The sequence below is a fragment of the Tursiops truncatus genome, chromosome 2 (assembly GCF_011762595.2).
Source record: "Tursiops truncatus isolate mTurTru1 chromosome 2, mTurTru1.mat.Y, whole genome shotgun sequence".
In the NCBI taxonomy this organism is placed as follows: Eukaryota; Metazoa; Chordata; class Mammalia; order Artiodactyla; family Delphinidae; genus Tursiops; species Tursiops truncatus.
The window spans coordinates 84939983-84967221 of record NC_047035.1 but is presented as its reverse complement, the minus strand read 5'-3'; the positions used below and the strand labels follow the sequence as shown (position 1 = coordinate 84967221).

General features: G+C 51.7%; 1 protein-coding gene across 2 annotated transcripts in view; it reads left to right on the top strand.

Annotated features, from left to right (window-relative positions):
* Window positions 1–27239, top strand: part of PLA2G4E (phospholipase A2 group IVE) — a 45540-nt gene that overhangs the window by 6937 nt on the left and 11364 nt on the right. For both annotated transcript variants that reach the window (XM_033851527.2, XM_073800798.1), the window contains 16 exons: window positions 5222–5358; window positions 8942–9073; window positions 10112–10152; window positions 12065–12107; window positions 12611–12671; window positions 13289–13449; window positions 13540–13626; window positions 14017–14054; window positions 15925–16060; window positions 17375–17511; window positions 19852–20074; window positions 22521–22635; window positions 23190–23327; window positions 24768–24875; window positions 25423–25626; window positions 26865–27031. In XM_033851527.2, the coding sequence (XP_033707418.1) occupies window positions 5222–5358; window positions 8942–9073; window positions 10112–10152; window positions 12065–12107; window positions 12611–12671; window positions 13289–13449; window positions 13540–13626; window positions 14017–14054; window positions 15925–16060; window positions 17375–17511; window positions 19852–20074; window positions 22521–22635; window positions 23190–23327; window positions 24768–24875; window positions 25423–25626; window positions 26865–27031 (1928 nt within the window). The remainder of the gene's footprint in view (window positions 1–5221; window positions 5359–8941; window positions 9074–10111; window positions 10153–12064; window positions 12108–12610; window positions 12672–13288; window positions 13450–13539; window positions 13627–14016; window positions 14055–15924; window positions 16061–17374; window positions 17512–19851; window positions 20075–22520; window positions 22636–23189; window positions 23328–24767; window positions 24876–25422; window positions 25627–26864; window positions 27032–27239) is intronic.

The following is a 27239-nucleotide window of genomic DNA, read 5'->3' as shown; positions in this document are numbered from 1 at the left end:
TTACGGCCTGTTAGGGGTGGCAGGGAAGGAAGGGCCCTTGAGTACCATGGAGCCAGCTGCCGGCCAGCCCCAGTGCCCTTCTCAGGACCTGGATCTCAAACGGGTTCTACAGTGCATGCCGGGTGCCCCATAGCGCCGAGTTCCTCAGTTCAGGCCATGGATGTGGTTTGACTCACCAGGGCTCTTTGTGCAGTGTCTTCTTGCAACTTTAACGTCCCTTTCATCCCAGCCCCTGCTGCATTCCCAGACCACGGGGGCCCAGGGAAGTCTTTGACTTCAGGAAGAAATGAAGGCATCTGGGTGGGCAGAACAAAAGCCCCTCCCTATGCTGCCCTCATCTCCCCCCACCCCATCCAGTGAGGAAGCTTGGCCCTCAAGGAGGAGAAAGCTCTGTGTCAAGGCCCATGGCTGAGGGGATCCCCACTCACTGGTGACCACACAGGAATCGCCCAAGGGCTCCAGTTTCCCCAAAGCTCTGTTATACTGCCCTCACCCCAGGATTCAATTAGCCTGGGAGAGCCGTGATACATGGGGAGGTGTCTATGCCCAAAGCAATTATAGAGTAGTAATAGAGGACGGCATTCTCCTCTTGTCACCACGGAATTTAGAACTGGAGGACACTGAAAGCTGGGAGTAGCTGAGGAAAGCTGCTTTGACGGGACAGGGTGTGAGCATCCAGAGGCCTGGGGAGCCCAGTCTGAGGGAGAGGAGCTGCGTCCCCCTGAGCCCCTGCTGGGGGCCAGCTGGGGCCAGACATCCAAACATCATTCATCTTCCGCACAACCTGAAGGCAGGGCTGTGGGGCCCATTTCGCACATTGAGGATTAATTGCCGAAAGCAGAATCAGTGTTTGATGCCAGGTCTGGACCGCTGGGGGTTAAGGGAGACAAGCCAGGAGGAGGAGGTCAGGGCCGTTCAGAGGGTTGACAGGAATCTAAGTGATGGGCACCTGAGCTCTTGAGGAAGGGATTGCATGACTTCCCGAGGGCTTATATGCAGATGGTGCAGGAGCACAGGTGGGAGAGGCTGACACACCTTCCGGGAAGCTGTCGCTGCAACACTGCAGTGTAAGGATGAGTGTGGAGGGTGGAGGAAGGAGGGCCCTGGAGCCCCAGGGAGAACAAAGGGATCAGGCAGCATTCAGACTGGGCCCCTGGGAGGGTGAGTGTCCAGAGCCCATGCCGGGGGAGCAATTGCAGCCAGCATCATCTGGGGCCTGGCTCTGTCACAAGACCAGCCAGAGGGCCACGGACTTCTTGGGCTTCTCGGGACCTCTCAGGCCACCAGTGAGTGACCTGAGGGGCCTGGAAGTGTCCGCTGGACCCAGGACCTGCCTGCCTCTTCTGCCTTTCCTGCCGTGCCAGCGTGGGTTATCAGACACCTCAGCCCATTTCCCTCAGGGACGGCCACAGCTCTCGCATGCCGGCAGCTGCCTCGCCTGCCTCGGCTCCTCTGGAGGCGTATCTGTCCCAGCCCTGTGTGTCATGCGGGCCTCACACTCGCACGGCGTGCCTACACCTGTGCGCTCAGACCTTCCCCCGCGTCCAGGGCCCTTCCTTTTGTCTTCTCCCTGCTACACCCGTCACCTACAAGCCCTAGAGGAGGGGGTGGGATGGGGAACAGGAACCAGAGAAACAGGCTGAGGTCTGCTCCACCACCCTCCTCTCCCCCTTCCCCCCACACGCCTCTGGCACACAGGCTGCCCTTCGGGGACACCCTGGCCCCTTTGGGAACCCCTTTTTATGTTTTCCTCATTTCCCTAAAGAACAGCGTCCGGGGGCAGCCATGGTGTCTGGGGGTGTCAGCAGCCCAGGTCACGTGTCTGGATCCACAGTTGTCACAGGCTGGGATCTGTTGCTGCCTCACCTGGGTTGAGTCTATCCTAACCTCTTGCAGGTCCTGGGTTACCCTTGCCCCACATTGTGCCTTCCAGCTTGGATCAAAAACAAGTTCCTCTCTGGTTCAGTCCTGTAATGAGTGCCTGAGTTTCTAAGATTTCCAGGAGGCTGAAAGGGATGAGATTCAGGGATGAGATTCAGGGGTGACTGCCCCATCAAGGAGCACACCACCCAGCCCTGCACCAGAGCTGGGAGAAAATCAGCCCGGAAATCTCCCCGCTGTCAAGAGTTTTTACTCCTCTTGGGAAAATAAACTCAAACCAGCACTCCCAGGGGGTGTGAGGCAGGTGTCTCTAAGGTATTAGGAAGACAATGTTCTTGACATCTATAGAGATCATTGAGTCATCTTGGCCACCCACATTCTGGGAAAAGAGACATGTCATTCTGATGACCAAGCCCTCTGTCACTTCATGAAGAACAAGGATTAGAACCTATCTGTGCTTAGGAAATTCCCTGAAGTCCCTGAAATTCTCAGAATTGGGTCATCCTTGCTTAACCACTCTTCATTGCCAGCTCGATGGTCACTGCCTTACAGTCAGTTCATTATGCCCATGCCCCAGATCGTCATCTGGGTCCAGCGGCTACCTCATCATCCCTCCTTCCCCAGGATTATCCCCTCTTGGGCTTCACTCTCCTTCCCAACCTTGCTGGGGAGGAGGTGGAACGGCTCCCTACGAAAGGACTAGGAAATAAATTAATGCTTGACATGTGGGTGTCTGATCAATCCTGGCTCTTCCAGGAGTCTTTTTATCTTAATTAGAGATTTAAGCCTTCGGCCAAAATACCTGAAACTTTATTTAGTGGATTTAATGGGACAATTTTAGGCATGGACTGATGATAGGAAAGGGATGTTAGAGGGAAATGGGCCTTTACAGGGTCCTTCAAATCATGCTAAGCAAGTGAGTGTAGGCCTGGTGGGTCCCTGCCTGCAGGCTCCTTGTGTACAGGAGGCAGACCAGCAGGAGGTGCCCCAGAGCCCAGGAAAAGCCAAGGGAGGGGTCCAGGAGGACTAAGCAGGTCCCCAGGGAGTCTCTCTCTCTGAGCAGAGCCATTAAACGTGCCTATCTATATCTGTGGTGACTCAGCCCAGAATTTCTTGGGTACTGATACAGCCCAATAGCAGGAAGTTGGGCTTTTCTATCATTCATTTATTCAACAAATATCTAGCGGTGCCAACATGGGTTTCCTGAGCTTCCCAGGGTGCAGTGGGAGGTGGAGACAGATGCACCGACCTGCCATTGCAGTGAACTGTAGCCAGTGCTCCATCGGGAGGAGAGCAGAGGGCCCTGGGCTACAAGGGGCACCTGGGCCAGACTTGGAGGTTCAGACGAGGCTTCCAGAGGAGGTCTCTTCTGCAACCTGAAGGGGCTAACCAAGGAAGGGTGGCGTGAAGGAGGAACAGAAGGGTGTTCATTGCAAGATGGCATGGCCTTTGAGACCTACAAGGGACTGGGTTTGGCTGGAGTCTGGAGTGTGAGTGGTGGCACGTGTGTGAGTGTTTACGTGCGTGCATGTGTGCACGCACCTCTGTGTGTGTGTGTGCGCGCGTGTGTGTGTGTGTGTGTTTGGGGGCAGGGAAGGGGCTGGGGTGGTAGGGAAGATGGAAAGATGAAGCTGAGGCTGGGGAAGTGGGAGGGGCATCCATGCTGAATGGGTGGGACTCCTTTCTGAAGGCATATGGGAGCCGCTAAAGGATCTTAAACTGGAAAGTGACATGGTCAGATGGGACAAGAGCCCTCTGGTTTCTCTAAAGAGAAAAGATCAGGGTGGGGCAGGACAGAAGACAGGGCATCCATTGGGGCAGTGGCAGCAGAGATGAAGGTGGCTTGTACCAAGGCAGTGGCCATGCAAGTAGGGAGAAGTGGACAGGCTGGAGAGCTCCAAGGAGTTAAGTCGACTCAAGGTGAGAGTCAAGGGCGATATTTGGTGTCTAGTCAGGACACCTGAGTTGACGGTGAGGAAGAACAGGTTGGGTGTGGAAGGAAAGATAAGGATGATGTCATCATTTTCTTTTGATTCTGTTGGGTTTGGGTCATTCTTTGTGTTTGGATTAATGATGATTATGACATTTAAAGGACAGGGTCATCTCACCTCTATTCAGTGGGAGGAAGGCCATGAATTCCAATTCATTGAATGGTGAGCCCTCACAGATTAACCAGACAGCGGGGATGAAATCAGAAACTAGGGATGCTTGTGATGCAAACCATGGTTATTAAGTCTGATAAAGTTCTCAGTATAGAGACAATATAGGACTAAGTCAGTCTGGGGAGTGGGTCACCTCTGGTTCCACTCTCACAGGACATTATTAATTATAATTAGGAGGTAGTTTGGATGAGTCTCGCATCCCTGCCCAGCTTTACTATCTAGAAGACTCTCTGACACTGGAAACTGTATTGACGGTTCCCGTTCTCTATGAATTGGGTGGGTACCCTGGGAATGACCGAAGAAGAGTGACAAGGGCAATCGTGGCACCTCTTCCTCCCTCCTCCCAGGTACAATGGAAGGAAGGAGCTGGGCTGGGCTGCCATTTTTCACTGTATGCCTTCTGCTGCTCCAAACAGAAGACCCAGGAGGCCTTCTTTCACTTCAGGAGGGCCTGTTGAGGTCACAGCCTTTGTCCTTCTCCAGAGCACTTACAGCATCATCACAGTTGTGTTGTTCTTTCAAATGAAAAATAGAGTATGTGGTCTTAGATGTGAGGGTTTCTTGGGTCACACACCCCATGTGGGGAGACCAGCAGAGATATGAAAAGCCCGTCGGGGTGTATCTGAGATGTTAGTCATGTGTGGATGGTAGTCCCGGCCCCTAGATCCTGCTGAATAGCTTGTTCCACTCAAGCCCTTCCCCGCTGGGGCCCTCTAGGCTGACTCCCAGCCGATGGTGTCCCTTCTAATCCTTGCTGCTCCTCAGCTCAGAGGAAGAGCTGGGCCCTACTGTGGTTTCCCTGGTGCCCTGGGCTAAGGCAAGAGATAAACTGGACACTTGGGGGCTAGTCTTCCAGATCTTCCCCTGGCAGAGGGAAAACTGTGCAACTGTACCTTGTCCCAAACCAACAGGTGTTTGCTCAGAGAGCCAGGGTGCTGCTGAGAAGAGCCAGAGGCCATCTGTGTCCACGAGAACAGTCAGTGGGACCTGGGTCCCCTCTGTGAAACCTCTAGCCTGCAGTCCATGACCTTCTCAGGGTTCTGGGACAAAGGTCTCTGGAGAGTCAGAGCCATGAGTCAGGAGGGGACCAGAAGCTGGCTTCTGCCTCCACACTCTCTCCTCTCTGGACCTGGGTTGACTCCTCACCCTCCCCTCCCACCCTTGTCTTCCTCGGACAGTAAGCCAGACAGACTGCTTTGTGAGCCTCTGGCTGCCCACAAGCTCTCCTAAGAGGCTGAGGACTAGGACCATCTCCAACTGCCGAAACCCAGAGTGGAATGAAAGCTTCAAGTTCCAGATCCAGACCCGGGTGAAGGTGAGACGTGGGGGACAGCACCTGCCTGCCCTGCTTGCTATTCCCCTCCTTCCCTGCTTGTCCTTCTCTTTGATCATGTGCCCTTCTTATGACTATTTGTTTTTCTTTCTTTTTTTAAATTAATTTTTATTGGAGTACACTTGCTTTACAATGTTGTGTTAGTTTCTTGCTGTACAGCAAAGTGAATCAGTTATACGTATACACATATCCCCTCTTTTTTAGATTTCCTTCCCACTTAGGTCACCACAGAGCACTTGAGTAGAGTTCCCTGTGCTATACAGTAGGTTCTCATTAATTATCTATTTTATCTATAGTAGTGTATATATGTCAGTCCCAATTTCCCATTTCATCCCACCCGCCTTTCCCCCTTAGTAACCATAAGTTTTTTCTCTACATCTGTGACTCTATTTTTTCTTTGCAAATAAGTTCATCTCTACTGTTTTTCTAGATTCCACGTATGAGTGATAGTAAATGATATTTGTTTTTCTCTTTGACTTCACTCTGTTTGACAGTTTCTAGGTCCATCCACATCTCTGCATATGGCACTATTTCATTCCTTTTTATGGCTGAGTAATATTCCATTGTATATATGTACCACATCTTTTTTATCCATTCCTCTGTTGATGGACATTTAGGCTGTTTCCATGTCCTGGCTATCATAAATAGTGCTGCAATGAACATTGGGGTGAATGCATCCTTTCGAATTATAGTTTTCTCTGGATATATACCTAGGAATGGGATTACTAGGTCATATAGTAGCTCTATTTTTAGTTTTTTAAAGAACCTGTTCTCCATAGTGGCTGTACCAATTCACATTCCCACCAACAGTGTAGGAGGGTTCCCCTTTCTCCACACCCTCTCCAACATTTATTGTTTGTAGACTTTTTGATGATGGCTATTCCGACTGGTGTGAAATGATACCTCATTGCAGTTTTGATTTGCATTTCTCTAATAATTAGTGATGTTGAGCACTTTTTCGTGTGCTTTTTGGCCATCTCTATGTCTTCTTTGGAGAAATGTCTATTTAGATCTTCTGCCCATTTTTTGATTGGGTTGTTTAGTTTTTCAGGTTTTTTTTTGGTTTTTTTCTTTTTTTTTTTTTATTGAGCTGCATGAGCAGTTGGTATATTTTGGAGATTAATCCCTTGTCAATTGCTTCATTTGCAAATATTTTCTCCCATTCTGAAGGTTGTATTTTCGTTTTATTTATGGTTTCCTTTGCTGTGCAAAAGGTTTTAAGTTTAATTAGGCCCCATTTGTTTATTTTTATTTTCATTACTCTAGGTGGTGGATTGAAAAATATCTTGCTGTGATTTATGTCAGAGAATGTTCTGCCTACATTTTCCTCCAAGAGTTTTATAGTATCCAGACTTAGGTCTTTAATCCATTTTGAGTTTATTTTTGTGTATGGTGTTAGGGAGTGTTCTAACTTCATTCTTTTGCATGTAGCTGTCCAGTTGTCCCAGCCCCAGTTATTGAAGAGACTGTCTTTTCTCCATTGTATATTCTTGCCTCTTTTGTCATAGATTAGGTGGCCATAAGTGCATGGGTTTATCTCTGGACTTTCTATCCTGTTCCATTGATCTATATTTCTGTTTTTGTGCCAGTACCATACTGTTTTGATTACTGTGACTTTGTAGTATAATGACTATTTGTATTTTTTTAAATAAATTTGTTTATTTATTTATTATTTTGGCTTCATTTGGTCCTCGTTGCTGTGTGCAGGCTTTCTCTAGTTGCAGCGAGTGGGGGCTACACTTCATTACGGTGTGCAGGCTTCTCATTGCGGTGGTTTCTCTTGTTGCAGAGCATGGGCTCTAGGCATGCAGACTTCAGTAGTTGTGGCACGTGGGCTCAGTGGTTGTGGCTTGCAGGCTCTGGAGCGCAGGCTCAGTAGTTGCGGCACACGGGCTTAACTGCTCCATGGCATGTGGGATCTTCTCAGACCAGGGATCGAACCTGTGTCCCCTGCATTGGGAGGCAGATTCTTAACCACTGCATCACCGGGCAAGTCCCTATTTGTCTTTCTTTCTACCGACTTCTTGTCCTCCTATCGACCTATCTGTCTCCCCACTCACCCACTCCTTCCTTCTGCCTGTCTCACGCTCGTCCCTCTAGGCATACTTATCCTTCTATCCTCTTTCCTGTCTCTCTTGTCCTACCTAATTGTCACTGGAACTGGATGTCTCCTGCCCCAAAATAGAGTGTGTTTCCAGTATCTTCCAGAACATACTCCAAGCAGGAGCATATAGAGAAGAGGCATTCTACTCACTAGGCCCAAGACCAGTCTAATTCCGGCCAGAGGGCTTTCTCTATCTTAAATCCTTTTTAGATGGCTTTATTATTTCGAATTCCTTGGGTGTGTGTTCTTCATTTGTTGAGTTGCTGTTTCATGGTATTTGTCTTCTTCAGATATACGGTGACTCTAAGTTGAGCTCACATCTCCTGAGGGAGAATCCTCTCTTGAACATCCTGAGTTGTGACAGCTTCATCAGGGTGGCCTTAAGACAAGCTTGGCCTCATCATGGAGGCATCAAACCCAGTCTTGAGGCATTTGAGGCTTGACAGCTCCATCAAGCTTACTGCTTTCATATTTTAGGGATGCTTCTCCGTTCCGAGTTAATGACTTATCCTTTTTGTTTTCAAGAAGGGCTTTATATTTATTGTTTTAAAAATATCTTTTCTATCATATATATGGTTTTTGGTGAGAAAGGGGGATTTCAGTTTGGGCTCGGCCTACCATCTTGAAAACAGAATTCGTGTTTCTTTTGTCTGAAGATCTATGGGGCTGCTGGGTTGGTTCAGGGACACACCTGGTTTCTAGTCATTACAAAGTCAACAGATCTCATTCAGCTGGGAACCCCCAGAACCACCTCATGCCCACTAGATAGGAACCAAAGAGGCAAACCCAGCCCCAACCTACATCTCTCAGGATCCTTGGAAAAAGTGGCCTCAGAGGCCAATCCATGTCACCTAAAATCATTGACCTTAGAGTTCAGCCAGACGACAGGGTAACTGCTCCATCCTTGACATACAGCTTTGGGACCATCCATGAGACCTCTTTAGGGGCTGATGAGCCAAAGGATAGAGTTCTAATACGTCATCCCAACCCAATCAAACCCTCTATAATCTTTGCCACATCACTCCCCTGGAGTGTGAAGATGTTAGCTTCCCTTAGCTCGGTTTTCTAGTGCCAAAGAAACTGTCTTCAGCTCCTGGGTCCCAATGCTGGATACATTCTATGTCTTGACAGGGGTCTTCTCTGCTGTGCCCTTCCATCTCTCCCCCAGGTGAAATGAAATCCCTCACACTTCACAAGCCCCTGCCAAGCTTGCAAAAGAGCAAAATTTCCCAGTAGGAGAATCAGAGAAGAAGGGCAGGAAGGCTTCAGAGAGTTGCAAAGAAGGGAATAGACACTTTCCTCTCTTAATTCATGTCCCTACAGATGTCCCTCACACCTGAGCTGTGCTGGCTCCCATCCCTCAGACCCACCTCCTCACTAGGACTGAGGTCAGGCTGCTCATCCTGGGAATGGGTTGATGCAACCTTGGTAACCAGACTTGAACCCTCCGTTCTCCCCTAGAACGTGCTAGAGCTGAGCGTCTGTGATGACGACACGTTGACACCAGATGACCATTTCTTGACAGTTCTCTATGACCTCACCAAGCTCTGCTTCCGAGAGAAAACCCACGTGAAGTTCCCACTCAACAGAGAGGTGAGTGCAGGTGCCCCAGCCCTCAGCCTCCTGCTTCACGAGGGGCAGCTGGTTATTCCTATGATGCTGTTCTATGGGATCCTCTCTCTGTAGCCAGGTCAGGAGAAGATAGCACTGCTGTTCAAATCCCAGCGCTTTGGCTTACTATCAATAGCTCTGTGACCCTGCAGAAATTGCTTCATTCCTCTGAGTTCTGTTACCTCGTCTATACAATAGTGATAGTAAGACCTACCACACAGGGTCACTGTGAGGCTTAAATAAGAATACATAATTAAGGCATCTAGCACTGTTCACAGTACAAAATGGAGACAGAATACGTGTTGATTCCCTTTCTTTCCTCAGAGTCCTGCTTCTGGGATGGTCCCAGGGGACAGAGGACAGATAAGGATAAAGGAGTGCAAATCTGCAAATCAGAGAAAGGCAGAGCTGAAAAGGCCCAGGATGTTATCAATTCATTCAACAAGTATTTGAATGCCCTATGGGCCAGGCACTGTGCCGTGCACGGGCGACACCTCAGGGACGAGCATCCCTGCCCTCACCTGGCTTATACTCTGTGGGGAAATTAAGGTCCAGTGAGGGAGGTCATGACTTCCTGAAGTTACACAGCAAGAGATGCAAAGCAGTAGCTGAAGGAAGGGGCTCCTAGCCTTCAGAGTTGAGCTTGCTGGGGGCAATATCTCCCTTGCCCCAGGCCCTGAGCCCCTTGGAGAAGAAGGGGAGCAATGGAAGCTGGAGGGAGAGGATGAAAGGAAAATGTTCTGGGGCAGAGAGATTTACCTGCTGGGTCTAGGGGTCAACTCCACACCCTGACCCTCCCCTGGGTGGTCAGTGATGTTCCTGATATCAAAGACTTGGGGACAGAGGGAGGCAGAGGGGACAAAAAGAGCCAGGAGCAGCTGCCCCCACGCCAAGACAGCAGGACAGCCCTGTGCGAAGGACAGGGGCAGGTCCACAGGGTCTCCTGGGATGGCACAGGGTCCTGGTCTGCAGAGAGGCGTAGACACAGCTCACAACTGCAGTCTCTTCCTCCCCCTGCAGGGCATGGAGGAGCTGGAGGTGGAGTTCCTGCTGGAGGAGAGGTGAGTAGGACCCAACCCCCCAGGATTCCACCAAGGTCCTGACCCCAAAGCAGCTTCTGGGCACAGGCATTGTACAGCTGGGTCCTCCTTTCTGCGGTTCCCCACCCCCACTTCTACTCCCACCCTTGACGCTCCTCACTGTGCATCAGAATCACTTGGGAACTTCTAAATCCCATAGGTGCCTGGGCCCCACCCCTTCTCATCCAGGTCTACTGATGTCAGTATTGCTTTAAAGATCTAGTACTCTGGCCAAATCACCTGCCTCAGCTCCCCAGCATTTCTGAGAGTGGCCTCTGGGAAGACTTCCTGCCACCCTGGGGATGAGGCCTTCTTGAGGCCACGCTAAGAAAGAGATCAGGACCAAGGCGTCTCCTCCTGGACCCAGGACTGTTAGAACAAACTCCCCCAAACCTGGCCTGAAGCAGAGGCCATGCCCCTCTGCAGTCAACTCTGGAACCAAGTCAAGGGGAGGCTCAGGACAGAGATGTGGGGTTATTTCTCATCATGTCCAATTAAGAAAAAGGTCCAGGGTCCTGGACGTATGACTGTGCCGTGGACTCAAGTGGAATTGGGTCACAGAGCTGGAGTGTGGGAAGAAGAAGACACAGAGAGAGAAAGGAGAGGAAAGGGCGGTGAGGGAGGGGAGTAGGGTTCCTGCCGGGAGGGGACAAGCCTGCCCTGGGGCAGCAGTGTGCCTTGTGATTGGGCAACCAGCTTCTTAACCCTGGCAGAACTGAGTCCCCTGGACTTAATAACAGCCCAGGGACAGGGGGACAATGAGAGGCAGGAACAAGAACAAGAGGGCTTGTCAAATTCCACCCGGAGAATCCTCTGCATAGGGGGTCTTGGAACTATTTGAGGTGCCTCATTAAAATCAACTTAAATTAAAATTAAATTTGACAAATTAAAATCAACTTTATTTCTTTCATATTAAAGAAAATCTGGGCTCTCTCCTTCAGTTCTTGGTTTGACAGGACTTTTATGGGGAAAAACATTCCTTGGGTGAATTAGAAAGTGGCTTACAAAATGAAATACGTCAGCATTGGTAATCAGAGTTGATATGGAAACACAGTCATCTTGGGCTTCATTTTGACAAGGGAGGCTGTGGACTCCCCTAGGCGAATTGTAACCTTGGAGGCTTTCTCAGCTTTGTAACACAAGGACATTTCACACTCACCAGGCCCCTCTCTAGCTGGGTCAAAACTATTTGTTAAATGCACAAATTAAATAGGATGAGTCCGTTTTGCTACCAGAACTGTTTACATTTGCTCGAGATGGTGGGCTCTGGCCTTTTCTTGCAACCTGTTTATCCTCATAACTCCATGCAGTTGCGTCTGGTTGGACATAAAGAACAGCTATCCTTTAAGGAAGAAAAAGAAAAGAAACTCTTCTACTCCCTCTAACTTAGAAATCTTTTTTTTTTTTTCTGGACATTCTATTTAAAATGTATGCCAGTTTTCTCCTTGACAATCTGCAGATCTAAGGTTTCTTAAGCCAATATTTTTCACAAGGATTAAGAAGGCTCTGCTATCTCCTTACTGACCCTACGTAGGCTGTTCGTCAACCTTGTGAGAAATCAGTCAAGAATGATATGACTTAGAGAATAGACTTGTGGTTGCCAAGGGGAAGAGGGGGTAGAGGAGGGTTGGATTGGGAATTTGGAATTAGCAGGTGCAAACTATTGTATATAGGATGGATAAACAACAAGGTCCTACTGTATAGCACAGGGAACTATATTCAATATCCTGTGATAAACCATACTGGAAAAGAATATGAAAAAGAATGTATATAACTGAGTCACTTTGCTGCACAGTAGAAATTAACACAATGTTGTAAATCAACTATACTTCAATAAAATAAATTTTTAGAAAGAACGATATGACTGACCAGGAGTTCTCATTTTGTTTTTCAGCCCCTCTCCACCTGAGAGTCTCATCACGAATGGCGTGCTGGTGGTAATTGTCCTTCCAGGCGCCTGTGGCTCCAGAGGCCACCTGTGGCTGCTGCTCTTGGGAACAGAACTGTGGGAGGGAAAACCAGGCCCAACTTGGGCCCTTGTCCCAGAGCCCGCTAGGAGTCAGACTAACTGAAGCCAGACAAAGGGGGTGCGGGCAGTGGTGGGGGCAGCAGCTGGGCTCCTGCTCCTGGGGAGGAAACACCTGGACCAGCATCCCATCTCCCAAAACGATGACCTCAGCAACCTCCCTAATAAAGCACCCACTGTCAGAATCGGTCTCGTCCCATTTTCCCCCAACTCCAATCTCTCTATAAGCACAAGTTCAGAATGAAAAAGATTTTCATAATTAGGCTGTTGGTACAGCCATTTCAATTAGATGCATCTAAAGCCTCAGGATTCAAGGAAATCTCTCCCCCGAAAATCAGTCTTTGGGAGTTTGTGGCCTGGTAGAGCATCCCCGGAAGCTTGTGCTCAAAATGACCTCCCCTTCCTTTGTTTCAGTCTCGACAAATGTCCTGCCTGGAGGTTCATGCAGAATCCAGGAGACAGAAGAATAGGAAAGGTGAGCCCTTTGACTACCTCTGCCTGCTGGGGGGTGGGGAGGACAGTGCCACTTCCCAACCCTGTCAACACCAGAGTTGGCTGCTCCATGGCTGCCCTGGGCTCCATGGGGAATGCATTTTATAGCTGGCAGGGACCTAAGAGATCCGCAAATACGCGACTCTCCTTCTCACCACTCCACCCCATCCCCCCCATGCAAGGCTTCCAGCCCTGTCTGCAGAGAGGAGAGCGGCACAGCCCAACTGGCATGGGGGAGGGAGGGGGAAGGAAGAGGTTCTGCCCCCAAACTGGCAGCAAGGAGAGGGCCTGCTTTCAGTGCAGTGGGAAGGTAACTTCGGGGCACCTTGTGGAGGAGCAGAACCTAGGAGGACTAGTCCAGAAAACTCAGCCTCTCAGACCTCACACACACACACACACACACAAAAGCCTTGTAAAAACGCAGATTCCTGGGCCCCGCCTGGCCCTTCAGAATGAGACTCTCTGGGGCATTTTAACCAATGCCCTCGGTAATTCTAAACCCCTGTCCTGGGTGCCTCCCCTAGGCCTTTTATTGGGCCGAGTTGGGGTAGGAAGTGGGAGGCTTCCCAGGGGTCTCAGCCCTCTTGTCCTCTCTTCCAGTGAAGGGCCTCCCGGTGACAGTGACGGAGTCCTTCGAGCACACCCAGCACATCTCACACTGCCTGGAGCCCTGCGGCCCAAACCCTGCCTGCTTCCACTACCCCAAGTACTTCCAGCCCCAGGTCCACGTGGAGGTGCCCAAGAGCCAGTGGAGCTCTGTGGTAGGAGGCTGCGACAGTAGGGGGTTAGGGGCTGGTTCAGACTCGAGTTGGGAGGAGCCCCTCCCCTCACGAAACGGCCCATCCTTCCAGCTTTGCTGCTGCAGTGCGTGCAAGAACGACCCTGTGTGCCTGTCCCTGGATTGCCTCCCTGACGGCCAGGCGGTGACCCTGCCTGTGGTGAGGGCCTGGGTCTGGGAAGGGGTCCCTGAGCAGCGTAACCTGGAGTGCCTGTGGAAGGGAGACGGGGACAGCCTGGGGAGCCCGGCGGGGAGCATGGCTTGTGGCGGGTCTCTCAGGCAGGGTACAGGAGTCTTGGGGGATAGAAGACTGCTGAGCTGCATTGTGGAGCCAAAGACAGGGTGTGGAAGCTGAGCCAGGTTGGGAGCGAGAGACGTCCAGAAGAGAACCTGTGTGCGCATGCGCGGGCGGGGCGCTGCATGCGCATGCGCTAAGTCAAGCGTCCCGGGGTGGGGGCGGGCACGGTGTGGTGAGTCTCCCCTTATTTGGTTGGGACCACTTGGCTCTGAGCTGTCATCCCTGACAAACTTTTCATCTTTCAATTCCCAGAACAAGAATTGTGAATTACACATGAAGTCTACACCCTGGTAAAGTGCCCTCTTTCGGTCTGTCCCTCTGACTTATTTATCTTTAGGGACTTAAAGTGGTATCTTGTTGTGGTGTTGATTTGCATTTCCCTGACGGCCAGGGAAGTTGAGCATTTTTTCACAGGCTTATGGGCCATTTCTATATCTTCTTCGGAGAAATATCTATTCAAATCCTTTACCCATTTTTAAAGTGGGTGACTTGCCTTTTATTGTTAACTTGTAAAATTTCTTTGTATATTCTAGATACAAGCCCCTTGTCAGATATATGATTTCTAAATATTTTTCCTGTTCTGGAGATTGTCTTTCACATTCTTAATGGTGTTCTTTGAAGCACAGAAGTTTTCAATTTTGGTGAACTTCAGTGTATGTATATTTTTTTCTTTTGTCACTTGTGCTTCTGGTGACATATTTAAAAAACCATTGCCTAATCGAAGGTCATGAAGATTTACTCCCATGTTTTCTTTTAAGAGTTTTATAGTTTTAGCTCTCAATTTGGGTCTATGATCAATTTTGAGTTAATTTGTATATACAGTGTGAAATAGGGGTCCAACTTCATTCTTTTGCATGTGGATATCCAGTTGTCACAGCATCATTTGGTGAAAAGACTGTTCTTTCCCCCTTTGAATTGTCCTGGCACCCTTGTTGAAAATCAAGTGACTGTAGTTTCCATTTACAATTTGATAGCTGTTTGTCCTTGGTCAAGTTATTAAGGCTCTCTAAACCTCAGTTTTTCTCACCTGTAAATTAGAGCAATACCAGGAGTACTGTCTATCATTGGGTTGCTTTGAGGATCCAGTGAGATAACACATGTGAAGAAATCAGTGATCTGCAAAGTGGGAAACTCAGAAAATATCAACAAATGTTATTATTATTGCTGTTTTATTATTCATTCCTTGTTGAGGCCAAGGGAAGATTTCCTCACAGCTGTGTCTGCAGGCCTATACCAGACATGAAGGAAACATAATGAGAGAGCTCCCAGGCCCTACCTTCAAGGAGATGTGACCTTTATAGTTACCAGGGTCACTAAGACTCAGGCTGGAAATTGTCAAGGTCCATTCTCCTGGAGTCACTGGGGAGGAGGGCCTTGGAATGCAAGGGATGTTGATGGGCAGAGGGAGGAGGCTTAGAACCCAGACTACTCCTGGGCTCTGAGAGCCGATGGACCCTTCCAGGAAGTAGCAGGAGGTGAGGTTGGACAGATCAGGTGGGGGCTTGGATGCCAGGCCAGAAGCCTGGACTTGCTCACATCAGGGATGTGATAAAAAGGGGGCAAGCGTTGGGCATGCTCTTCCTGCCCCACCCACCTTGCAGACCTGTGGGGGTGACAGGGTGAGATCAGGGATGTGAAGGGTTTTTGTCACACAGGATGATTTTTACTCTGGGAGCAGGAAAAGCTCACCAAGGAATATGAGCTCCATGAGAACAGGACCTTGTTTATCCAGCTCAGAAGAGCCCTACTGTAGAGCCTTATTCAGAGGGACTGGCCAAAAGGATCTCAGGGCCTCTTGTCACCCATGTCTGGCCTTGGGCTCTAGAAGGTGCCTGGGGGAAGGCTTTCAAGACTTTCCAGATCTCGTTGAAGAGGCAGAGGGTTCAGTGAGTCCCTAGTTGTGTTGAGTACCTGCTTACGGTCCACCAGCTAAGGCTTTGGGGCTTTACATTTGTTATCTCATTAAGTGCTGAAGACAGTGCCAGGAGTTAAGCACGATTAGCCCCATTTTACAGATGAGAAAGCAGGGGCCCAAGGTCACAAAGGTGATTCCTGGCAGAACCGGGCTTCAAGCCTAGGTCCAACTGACCCTAAAGCCATGTCTTCTCCATGGAGGTGGAGTCTACAGACCCGCTAAGCCAAGCTCCTCTGTCCCCACAGCTCCGAGGCACTGGACGTGCGGCTAGGCTTCAGCCTGTGCCAGGCAGAGCTGGAGTTCCTGCAGAAGCGGAGGGTGGTGGTGGCTGAGGCGCTGAAGCAGGTGTTGCAGCTGGAGGAGGACCTGCAGGCAGACGAGGTGGGTGAGCAGAGGTCCGCTCAGAGCCAGGCTTGTCCTTCGAACACTGTGCCTGCCAGCTGCCCCCTGCAGTCCATCCCTTGCCCCAGGGCAGCCTCAGCACTGCCTTTCCTGGTGGCCCTTCCTGCTGAGGTTCCAGGTGCCCAGGTGACTGGCTGTGCTGGATGTGATTCAGTTGTGTGTTCGCAAGGGGCAGGAAGGGCAGAGTAGAGAGAAAGGAAGGAGCCCCAGCTGCTGCTCCCCGTGCGCTAACAGATCCTGAGATGATGAATGATGTCTTGTCTACACGGGACAATGTGGCATCCTTTCCCCAGCCAGGAAAACACTGGAAGCTCCACCACCACCCACATTCTACACACCTCCACCCAAAAGGCCCTGGGCCTTTCATTCTTCAATTCTCCCTTCCCATAAATGTATGCGCACGTGCGCGCACACACACACACACACGCACACGCACACGCGCACACACACGCACACACACACACAGAACGAACAGCAGTGGGGGGCTGGAGAGAGACAGCTTCCTCACGCAGGGCCAGCTTCTGCGCACAGGTAGATGATGGTTCCTTTGCCAGAGCCCTCTGTCCCCTCCCTGGTAGGGGCTGAGGCTCACACTCCCCTCGGAGAGCCCGCACTTCAGAGGCCAACCACAGATGTAGACAGAGACCTCGTCCCTGAGGAGGGCTGTGATGGGGCTTCGGCCGACAGTACATCTTACAGTCCCCACTCAGATGAAAACTGAGTGAGTCTTGGCAAAGACTCCACGCCTCGCTCTCCCATCTATAGGGAAACACACTGAGGACATCTTAAACCTAAGTAAACCCAGAGGTGACAACTGTGCTCCTTCCCACATCAAAAATCCATTTACCCCTGCTTTTACACATGTGGTCTATAGGGACCACATACCATGTGCCAGGCCTGAGCCTGACATCCAATCCCTCTACAGCAGGTGCTGATTTGCAGCCATTAGAGAATCACACGCTAGCTGGGCTCTTGAGCGAGCCACCCAGCCCTCTGGCCCCAGTTCATCATCTGTTAACTGAGAGCTAGATTAATAGTGCCAAGAACTCCTCCAGCCATGGCCTTCTAATTTACCAAGCCCGACACCGACCACTGGGTTTGGAACTAAGGTCCAGTTCTAGACCTACCAGGCGGCTTGACACTCTGTGAAAGGCAGTTTTCAGGTCACTCAGTCCCCACTCTCTGCTCTCTGTAGCCAGCTCTTCCTCTTCCACTGTTATTTCTAAGCTCCTGTCTCTCCAAGTCTTCCCCTACCCAGCATTGCCCCAGCAGTCTGCCTCCATGTGCCCCCAGGTCCCATTGATATCCATCATGGCTACTGGGGGTGGGACAAGATCCATGACTGCCATGTATGGCCACCTGCTGGGGCTGCAGAAGCTGAACATCCTGAACTGTGCCAGCTACATCACTGGCCTGTCAGGGGCCACCTGGTAAGGAGCGGGGGGCCACTGTCTGGTGAAGCCCAGAGCGAGCAGCCAACAGCCTGGCCGGCGGGCGGGGGTGGGGTCTCTGGTAAAGCTCATCCGCCCCAAGTAGAGTGACTCGTGACACCTGGGCAGCTCTACCCCTCACCACTGTGTGACCTTGGGAATGCAGTTGAACTTCTCTGAGTCTCATTTTCTGTATCTGTAAAGTGGGGATAGTAATAGCCCTGACCTCATGGGGTTGTTGTGAGATGCTCTCCCAGTACTGGGTACACCAGGGACACGTGTTGGTCATGACTCCATTACTGTGGCAGGGTCCCAGGAGCGTGGCAGCCAGTTATGAGTGAACCACTGGTGCCACTGGTGCATCTCCCCAGCAGCTGCCCTCTCTCAGACTGTGCCAGGTCTCCTGGGGTGGGTGGAGCTGGCCCGCTGCTCTGGCTGCCACGTTCCAGCCCACCCCCAGCCCTGCGTGCTCCCTCTGCCCTGCAGGCGTCCTCGGGCTCCCATCCTCACTCTTGCTGGTGAGCAGGGAGGGTGAGCCCTTAGCTCCCCTGACAGGTGAGGCCAGCACAAGGCCGGCTTCTCCACAGGAGCCACGGCACCTGGGATTCACGATGCCGCTGGCGGCCCACAAAGATGTTGTAATTTCTTTTAAGTTCTTTAAAAGAAACCTAGGTTGAAGAAAGTGTTTTAATATATAGTAATATATCACTATATTTGTCTTTATACAACAGTCATAGAAGATAATTTTTAATATTTTTATGGTGGAAGGGGCCCACCAAAGTCGTAATGCAGCCCTGGTCTAGGGTGACCCAGGCCTTGTGACCACCCACATCCTCTCAGCCAGGGCTGCATCTTATTCTGTGTGTAACTAGTGGGCCTCAGAGCCCTCAGCGTCCCAAGCTGTGTCCCTCATCCTGGAGGGGCTCTGGGTAACTTTCATTTGAGGGGGTGGATGTGAGGAAAACCAAGGGTTCCTGGTGCACCAGAGGCCCCGAGGCTTCAGCCCAGGTGGGACAGAAGGATAGCTGACGATTACGGTCATTGCCTCTGCACGGAGCACTGGGGTGACTGCTTCCAATGGACTATCTCATTTCTTCTTCACAAGAAGACTATGAGGATGATGTTGTCATTATGCTCATTTTACAGCTGGAGAAAGAAAGGAATTTGCCCAGGGTCACTCAGCTAATGAGCGGTAGAGCTGGGATTTCAACCCAGGCTGTCTGAGTCCAGGGCCCACATTCTTTTTTTGGGGGGGGGACCCACATTCTTAATCTCACCGATAAACCGCTGCCCATGGGAAGTAGGTTAAGGAGATAAACTTGTTTGCACCAGGGTAGAGGGGCACCTGCATCCTCCTGGCCTACCTCTGGGCCAGGCAGGAAACTGGGAGGAACTCAGACCCAGCTGGGGTGGGGGTAGGGTGTCTCCTGGCCTGGGAAAGCACTGGGAAGGAATTTTGTAAAATCAAAATCAATCATTTGTAATGTTTTTTTTAAAGCTTTTTAAAGGTATGAAAGTAACAGCGTGAACCTTATGGAGAGCAGGGTACTTTTTGTTGAAGAAATCTCCTGAAGGGAGAGGCCGCTGCTCAGACAGCTGTGCAGCTGTAGACCAGGTCCACTGTGGGGAGGGGGATTCCTGGGTGCTGTCCTGACCTAGACTGAGAAAAGCCGGGTCCAGGCCAAGCAGAGGCAGACAGAGGCAAAGACCCAGGGCTAGGGGGATATCTATCTTTGTTTTACTCCTCCCCACTGCCCACATAGAAGTTAAGAAGAAGAAGGGGAAGTAAGTCTTAGCTGGCATCACAATTATGGGAATTAATGTGGCAGAGTGGGAAGAGTCCAGGATTTGGAATCAGCAAAGCCTGGGGTCAAATGCTGGCCCCAGCACTTACTTCGTGCCCGGTACTGTCCTAATCATTTTACATTGACTCATGTCATCTTCACAATAACGCTGTGAGGTAGGTACAGTTATCATCCTTCTCCCCAACCCACAGATGGGAAAACTGAGGTGAGGAGCAGTTAGGTACCTTGCCCAGATCCCATGGCTGGTGAGTGGCAGAGTCTGGTTTTGAACCCAGGAAGATCTGGGTCCAGAATCTTCACTGTTAAGCACTGTGCTCCACCTGGCACACGGCAGGCAGTCAAGAAATGGCAGCAATTGTGACTTTGAGTAAGAATGTTCTCCCCTCCCTGACTGGGCCTCACCCCATTTCCTCCAGGCTCCTCTCCTGGCAGGTGAGGGTTTCCCATGACCTACCCACCTCCTTTCCTGCCAGGGTCCAGAGTCGATCTGACCAGGGCTGGCTCAGCTCTCTCAGCCACGCCTGTCTCTCTCCAGGACCATGGCTACCTTGTACCGTGACCCTGACTGGTCCTCCAAAAACCTGGAGCTTGCCATCCTCGAGGCGCGGAGGCACGTAGTCAAGGACAAGACGCCCGCTCTGTTCCCAGATCAGCTCCTCAAATTCCGGGAGGAGCTGCAGCAGCGCAGGCAGGAAGGCTACAAAGTCACCTTCACAGACTTCTGGGGTCTGCTGGTCGAGGCCTGTCTGGGGGACGAGGTAGGTGCTCAGCTTCCCCTGGAGCCCAGCCCGCCCGGGGCTGATGCCCAGCCCTCCGCCTTCACTGGGGCACCGGGAGGTACATCGCAGCAGGAGGGAGTTAGGTTAGACCTGCAGATGCACCCGTGGGCCTTAAGAAGCATGAGGCATCAGAACGCATGATGCAGGCAGATGGTGGGATTGTCTTCCCGAGTCCCTTTGGAATATGACTGAAACCCTCACATCAGGGGTGACTTAGGTGCAACCTTTCCGAGAGGCAGCGGGCCCTCTGAGAACCTGTGAGAGAAAATGGGGAGGGAGCCATCAGAGTGTGATGTAAGCCTGACCCCAAGTGGAGGAGAGAGGGAAGGAAAGGCCAGGTGGAAGCATCCTAGCCCCCTGTGCGGTCTGAAAGGTCAGCACAGTGACCCTTGCAGAGTTCCCCAGCCAAATTGGCCATCGGAGGAGTCTGGCACCGCCCCCTCCCCTCCACCACAGTGGGCCTGCCTCAGGATCCCTGCCACGCTCAGTCATGGGCTGGGACCAGCCCAGTGGGAAGTGTGGCCTTAGAACAAACTCAGCCCTGGATTTCAGAGCACGGTAGCTGGGCCATCAGCCAATTACACTCCTGTAGTTGGAGGTCTGCTGGGCCCCTTCTCATGGCCGCCACACGGAGGATGAGCCCAGTGAGGTTCCTTCCAGCTCTGATATCCAATGATCTGAGCAGTGTGTGCCCAAGAAGAGAAGCAGCCTGTGTTGGGACCCAGCTGCTGTGAGAGCCATGCGGGCCATGGTAGGGCAGTGGGATCCCCATGGGATGCTGCCATCCCGGACATCAGGGTGAGCTCCGCTAACACCTGGACCCTTCCGACTGCCCAGGCCCCAGGGTGGAACCAAATTTGGCTGTTGCTTGACCCCAGAGTAGGGCTTCCCATCTAATTTCTATCCAGGCCTATGGCTGTCTGCCCCACTCCCAAAGGTGTCTGAAGAGTTCAGAATTCAAATCAGAACTTACCAGAAGGAAGAGGGACAGCAAATTCTTTTCTAGTAGATCCCCTCTTCCAGAAAACACAATTTGAGCAACCAAGGACAGACCAAACCTCATCTTCAACATTCATTCATTCCCCCATTCATTCTTTCGACAAAATTAAGTACCTCCTGCATGCCAGGAACTGTGCTAGACAGTGGGGATTCAAACGCGGGCACTCACAGCCTTGGATGAATCCCTGCCCTTTCTGATAACCCACTGTCTACTCTGTCCACATGATGGAGCAGGGCAGGCAGAGGCTGAGGGTGTTGGCTTTTGGATTCAGGCAGGACAGGATTTGAATTCTGGCTCTGCTCTGTGCTATTCCTTAAATGGGAATTTCATCAACCGTTTCGTCAACAGTTAATATTTCTTAGAGTAGTTAGTGCTCCATGTGGTGAGGAGGAAAGCTCCAAGGCTTTTAACATTAGAGTCTGAGCATTGCCCAGGGTTTGGTGTAGGAAGGAGCCTATGTTCCTGGGAAAGCAAGTCTAGGATTGATGGAAGGAGGCCTCTGCTCTTCCACTCTGGCCAAGGCAGGAGCTCCTTTGCCTCAGGCCCCCTTGACAATGAGTATGGATTGGGCTCTTCCCCGGGTCTGCAACTTCCTCTCCTTCCATGACGGTCATTGCTGTGGTGCCCATATCTCTGGGCCCAGTTCTGACAGGCATCCTGTTGGCCTTGCAAGGGAGGCCTAAGAGTTGTTTGACCCACACATGTTTACCATCCCACACAAGTTCTGTGCCTTTACACACTCGCGCAACCATGGATGTCACCCACCAGGCAGCTGCTTGGCCTGGGGTCAGAGCCTGGTCCTCTAAAGCCTCCAGTGGCCTTGTCTACACTGGCTGATTCATTTTGGGAGGTGGCCTGTGGTCCAGGCTGATCTGCAGGACTCCCACTTTGATTACACCACTTAGTGCTCTGGGGGCTTAGAGGGAATTTGACTGCCATCCAGTGCCAAGTTTCCAAATCTTTTGTTTAAAAAGAAGAATCTTTTTTTTTCCCTCCCAAATGAATTTATGAGAGAGCCCAACCTGCAAAGCAGATTTTTAAAAAAATGGAGCTGCTCTGGTTTGAGTAGGGTGGAAGGTGATGAGGATGAAGAGGGGGCAGTGGTGGCCTCCTCCACCCCTGCCTTTTCATTCTCTGGTCCCTGAGACTCGAGGAGAACCCCAGGACTCTGAAGGACAGCTCTAAACTGCAGATCCAGTCCCACCCTGTCCATGTGTCTGGGGTGATGAACGGCCCAAGGATGAGTGAACATTTTCTGGGTACATTTTAAGAGTAGCTTTGACTGGTATCAGGTGAGACCTCCAGAGCAGCCTGGTGGGCTCAGGAGCCTGGTGGGCTGCCAGAGGTCCAGACTGTCCTCTTACTCTGCACCGCTTCCTGGCTGCTTGTCTGCTCCTTCTCCTTAACCATTATTTTTCCACACAGAGATATGAATGCAAACTGTCAGATCAGCGTGCTGCTTTGTGTCAGGGCCAGAACCCCCTGCCCATCTACCTCACCATCAATGTCAAGGATGATGTAAGCAACCAGGATTTCAGAGGTAACACTGGTGGCTAGCAATTTCCCCGGGGCGGGGTGGGTCCCTTCTCAGCAGGCAAAGGCACTCAGTACCCCAGCGCACACGTCCCGCCACCATACCTTTGCCAGCCTCCACAGCAAGAATGTGCTGACAGCCGAAGAAATCCACTTGGCTACCCCCTTCTGCCCAGACGCGTGTAGCCGGTGGGCAGCAGGGGTCCTATGGCTCCCCTGAGCAGAGATTTGATGGGATAGAGGAAGTAAAGGTCGTGAAGGGAGAGAGTCCTAGACATTTCTTAAGCTGCCAGGATGGAGGGACTCTAGAGACCTGCCCTGCTTCGGGGTCCGGTTTTGGTCCGGGTTTATGAGGCGCAAACGAGCCTGTGCAGCTTGCAACACTGAGTCTTGCCGGGCCAGCAGAAGCCGGTCACGGGCGCCCCCCTGTGCCCTGTGGGGGAACTGCGGCCTCCCCATCCCAGGCTCCTCGCGGCCGGGGAGACGGCGCGAGCAGGGAGAAGGGTGGGCGGGGCCGCCCCGGCCTGAGACTGACACCCTGCCCTGCTGCTTCGTGTGCAGAGTGGTTCGAGTTCTCCCCCTACGAGGTGGGCCTGCAGAAGTATGGAGCCTTCATTCCCACCGAGCTCTTCGGCTCCGAGTTCTTCATGGGGCGACTGATGAGGAGGATCCCAGAGTCGCGGATATGCTACATGCTAGGTGACTCCTGGCTGGGGGAGGCCCCTGGGAACCCTGCCCCGTGCGGAACAGGCTCCGCGTTTGATTAGAGGAATGACGAGGAGACACGGTCTGTTCCCCCAGGATCATGTGCCAGGTGCTGGTGCTGGTTTGGGTTATCCCTTGGGCATGTGACCCTCCTGGCATTTGTCAGCATACCCTCATTCCAGGAGAGGCTCCGGAGCCTCCCAGCCTCCCAGACTGCCCTGATCTCCCTGTGACCCTGTGGGCCCAGAAGGACCTGACAGGGGCTCCTGGGTCACTGGGGAACAAAGGGGACTCTCCCAATGTCCTGGTCTCCAGTCGTCTCCCTGGTGTCTGTTCAGAACAAGACTGGGAGTTGCAGGCTGAGATGGAAGCTTCTGGAACTTCTACCCCCTTCTCCCTGGTTCCAGGAAGCAACATGCCTGTTTCCGGGGCTTGAACCAGCCCCTGGGATCCAAGGGGCCAGAGGAGACCTCAGGGTGAAGACAGAGTGTCTGGGGAAGCCTGGCCCAGCTCCCAACACTATGTTCCCTGGTCCTCCAGAAGCCAGGCCCACTGAGTGCAGGGGCCTGACTGTGATGTCCACTCGTAGAGTTCTCCCCTTCAGAGCCCAAAGTACATCTGTCAAAGGGCAACCGCAAAAAACGGACCCATTTTTACAGCCTCAACAACAGTTATGCCCTTATTTAAACTAGTTGTCTGCCTCCCCCTCCCTTCCATCTATCCCAAATCCAACCCATCCCAGAAAGTCCCACTTAAGCTCCATTTCTTCTGGGAAGTCAACCCCGAAGCCCACAGCCCCCAGCAGCCTCTCCTTCCTCTGAACACCTGTGCTGTTGAGCATGTGGCTCAGAGATCTGTAGGTGAGACACTCGGACTTGAACTCTGGTTCCTCATTTGTTAGCTGTGCAAAGTAGGCCAAATTACCTAACCTTCCTGAGCTTCAGTGTTCTCATCTGTAAACTGGGCTTAAGAGTAAAACCAACCTTACGGAGGATTCAAATGGGTCAATGTATGTGAAAGATTTCACATGAGTATTATTATTACTGTGTTGCATTTTTTAAATCATAATAAGAGATGGTGTTACATTTATTGAGTGCTCACCATGTGCCAGGCGCTGTCCTAAACTAGTGTGTTAACTGATGCAAGGGGTGATTTCTGGACTTGAACTTGAAGCCTGCACTTGTCAGCATTAAGTCTCTCCTGGGGCTGTGCCTTATATGCCTTCATACCCTCTTCCAGTTCCAAGAGGAGAGTGGAGGAGAGCTGAGTCACTTATGTCGAGCTGCACTGTGGGGAGAGGGAAATGAAAGCCCGTCCCACTCCCTGAGCAGCTTGACTTGGAGGGGGCATCGAGTCCAAGGCAGAATCAATCAGTATTTGGGTGGGCCTGGAGGCTCTTGGGCACAGCAGCTCACCGCTGATCCTGCTCCCTAGGTCTGTGGAGCAGCATCTTCTCCCTGAACCTGCTCGATGCCTGGAATTTGTCCCACACCTCGGAGGAGTTTTTCCACAGGTGGACAAGGGAGAGAGTGCATGATATCGGTGGGTGACCCACTGGCTTCCCCTCCTGGTTGGGCGATGGCAGGGTGGGGAAGGTGGATCAGCAACTGAGGAGCAGTCCACCTGCCAGGTGTTTCAACCTCATCCCTATGGCCCATGGAAATAGGAGGGCAGCTAGGGGGTCTTCCCTGCCTGGAAAGGAGGGTGGTTGCATTTGGATACACCTTTGCCAGCTCTGGCCTGGCCCGGGGGAGTGGATGCACCATGTGGTAGGCTTGGAAGAGCTGCACGGTGCCCAGGAGAGCTGCAGAGGGTGGGGATCTATGAATGCAGTTAAAGGTCACCCTTCTGGACTCTCTGTCTTCTCTGGAACCCCTCCTTTCCTGTCACCCCACTCCTTCTCCTCTACCCTGCCCCTGTTCTATGTCTCTCCCCTGGGTCCTCCTGGCTCCGAGAACTAGACAAGGAAGGTGTGCACTGCACTTACAGGCTGACCCCTGGGTGCAGGGCAACCATGGGGTGCTTCACCTGGGCAATCTGGGGACTCCAGCTCTGTAACCTGTCCTCCATCCACCCCCCTCCCCTGCAGAAGATGAGCCACTCCTACCTGAAATCCCCAAATGTGATGCCAACATGCTGGACACCACGGTGGTGATGCCAGGGTCATGGCTGTCCAATACTTTCCGCAACATCCTCACCTCCCGGGCCTTTTTGTCTGAGTTCCACAACTTCCTGCTGGGGCTGCAGATGCACACCGACTACTACCAGAATGGCCAGTTCTCCACGTGGAAGGGTAACCTTACCTGCTGCCCCTTGAGGCCTACCTCTGTTTAGAGGAAGGGGAAGTGGATGTGGAGGGAGAAAGGATGAGAAAACTCCTCTGCCCATGTTCATTGGGCCCAAGTGGCAGACTCTCCCCATAGTGTATTCTACATCTGGTGAAGCCTTGAACAACAGGTGGAGTGGTGGTGTATTTAATTAATTGAATCTGTACAATGAGTCTATACAGCATCTGTATAACAATCCCAGCAGGTAGAAGTTGACCCCATTTTACAGTTGGGGAAATATGGGCCCTGACTTTCTACAGTTGTGTTCTGGGGACACCTTTTTTCTTTTTCTTCATTTTAAAAAAAATGTATTTATTTTATTTTATTTATTTTTGGCTGCGTCGGGTCTTCGTTGCTGTGTGCGGGTTTTCTCTAGTTGCGGCAAGTGAGGGCTACTCTTCGTTGCGGTGCGCGGGCCTCCTGTTGCAGTGGCTTCTCTCGCGGCAGAGCACGGGCTCTAGGCATGCGGGCTTCTGTAGTTATGGCGTGTGGGCTCAGTAGTTGTGACGCACAGGTTTAGTTGCTCCGCGGCATGCGGGATCTTCCCGGACCAGGGCGCAAACCCGTGTCCCCTGCATTGGCAGGCGGATTCTTAACCACTGCACCACCAGGGAAGCCCCTGGGGACACGTTTTAATGTAAGTGCTGCCCCCGGAGTTGGGCAGGAACGGCCCAGCCCAGGCTCCTCCAAATGGTGAGTGGCAGAGCTGGCTCTTAAACTGTGGTCTTGCAGCTTCAACTCAAGACTTCGTCCCTACCCTGCTGAGGATCTAAATTTGACTTTCCACCATCTTTGGTATTTTACTTGGCCACAGCCTGCAATGGCTGCTTGAGCCTAGGCTAATGATCTTTGTCCTCACTATCTGGGGCAGAAAAGGCAGCTGGCTCTGGGCCCACGGTCTGCACTAATTTATAGGATAGTCTTAAGCCCCTGCTGCACCACAAATTATGGGGCTGAGCCTTAGTGGGCTTTCTGTGCATGTTCCATAAAATACTTGCTAAACTCCCCAGATAATGCTGTTCTTCTTCAGCCTACCCAGGGGGACACTGGGACTCACCGGGTACGCTGGCCGAGGGGAGGGCTGGAGGCCAGGCTGAAGTGGATGAGCTCCGGGCAGGGCATCCCATCCCCACCAGGTGCCTCTGACCATCTGCTGAGATCAGGGCGCCAAGGAGTGAGGATAACCACAAGCCTTGACTTTCAGACTCGGTGCTAGATGGCTTCCCAAACAAGCTGACAGCGTCCGTGAACCACTTGTGCCTGCTGGACACTGCATTCGTCATCAACTCCAGCTACCCGCCCGTCCTCAGGCCGGAGAGAAAAGCTGACCTCATCATCCACCTCAATTACTGTGCTGGGTCCCAGACAAAGGCAAGTTTGGCAAAGAAAGGCTCCCGCCCCACTCCCCACAGGCTCCTAGACTTAGCATCGGAGAAGCTCAAGCCACCATCCCTGATGGAGGTTACACCTCCAAACCTCAGAGGCGTAGCCCGCTGGCCCGCATGCAATGGGTTTACTAGATTCACTGAGCTAATTCCAATTTTATTCTTACATTTGAGCATTTCCCATATTTGGCAAT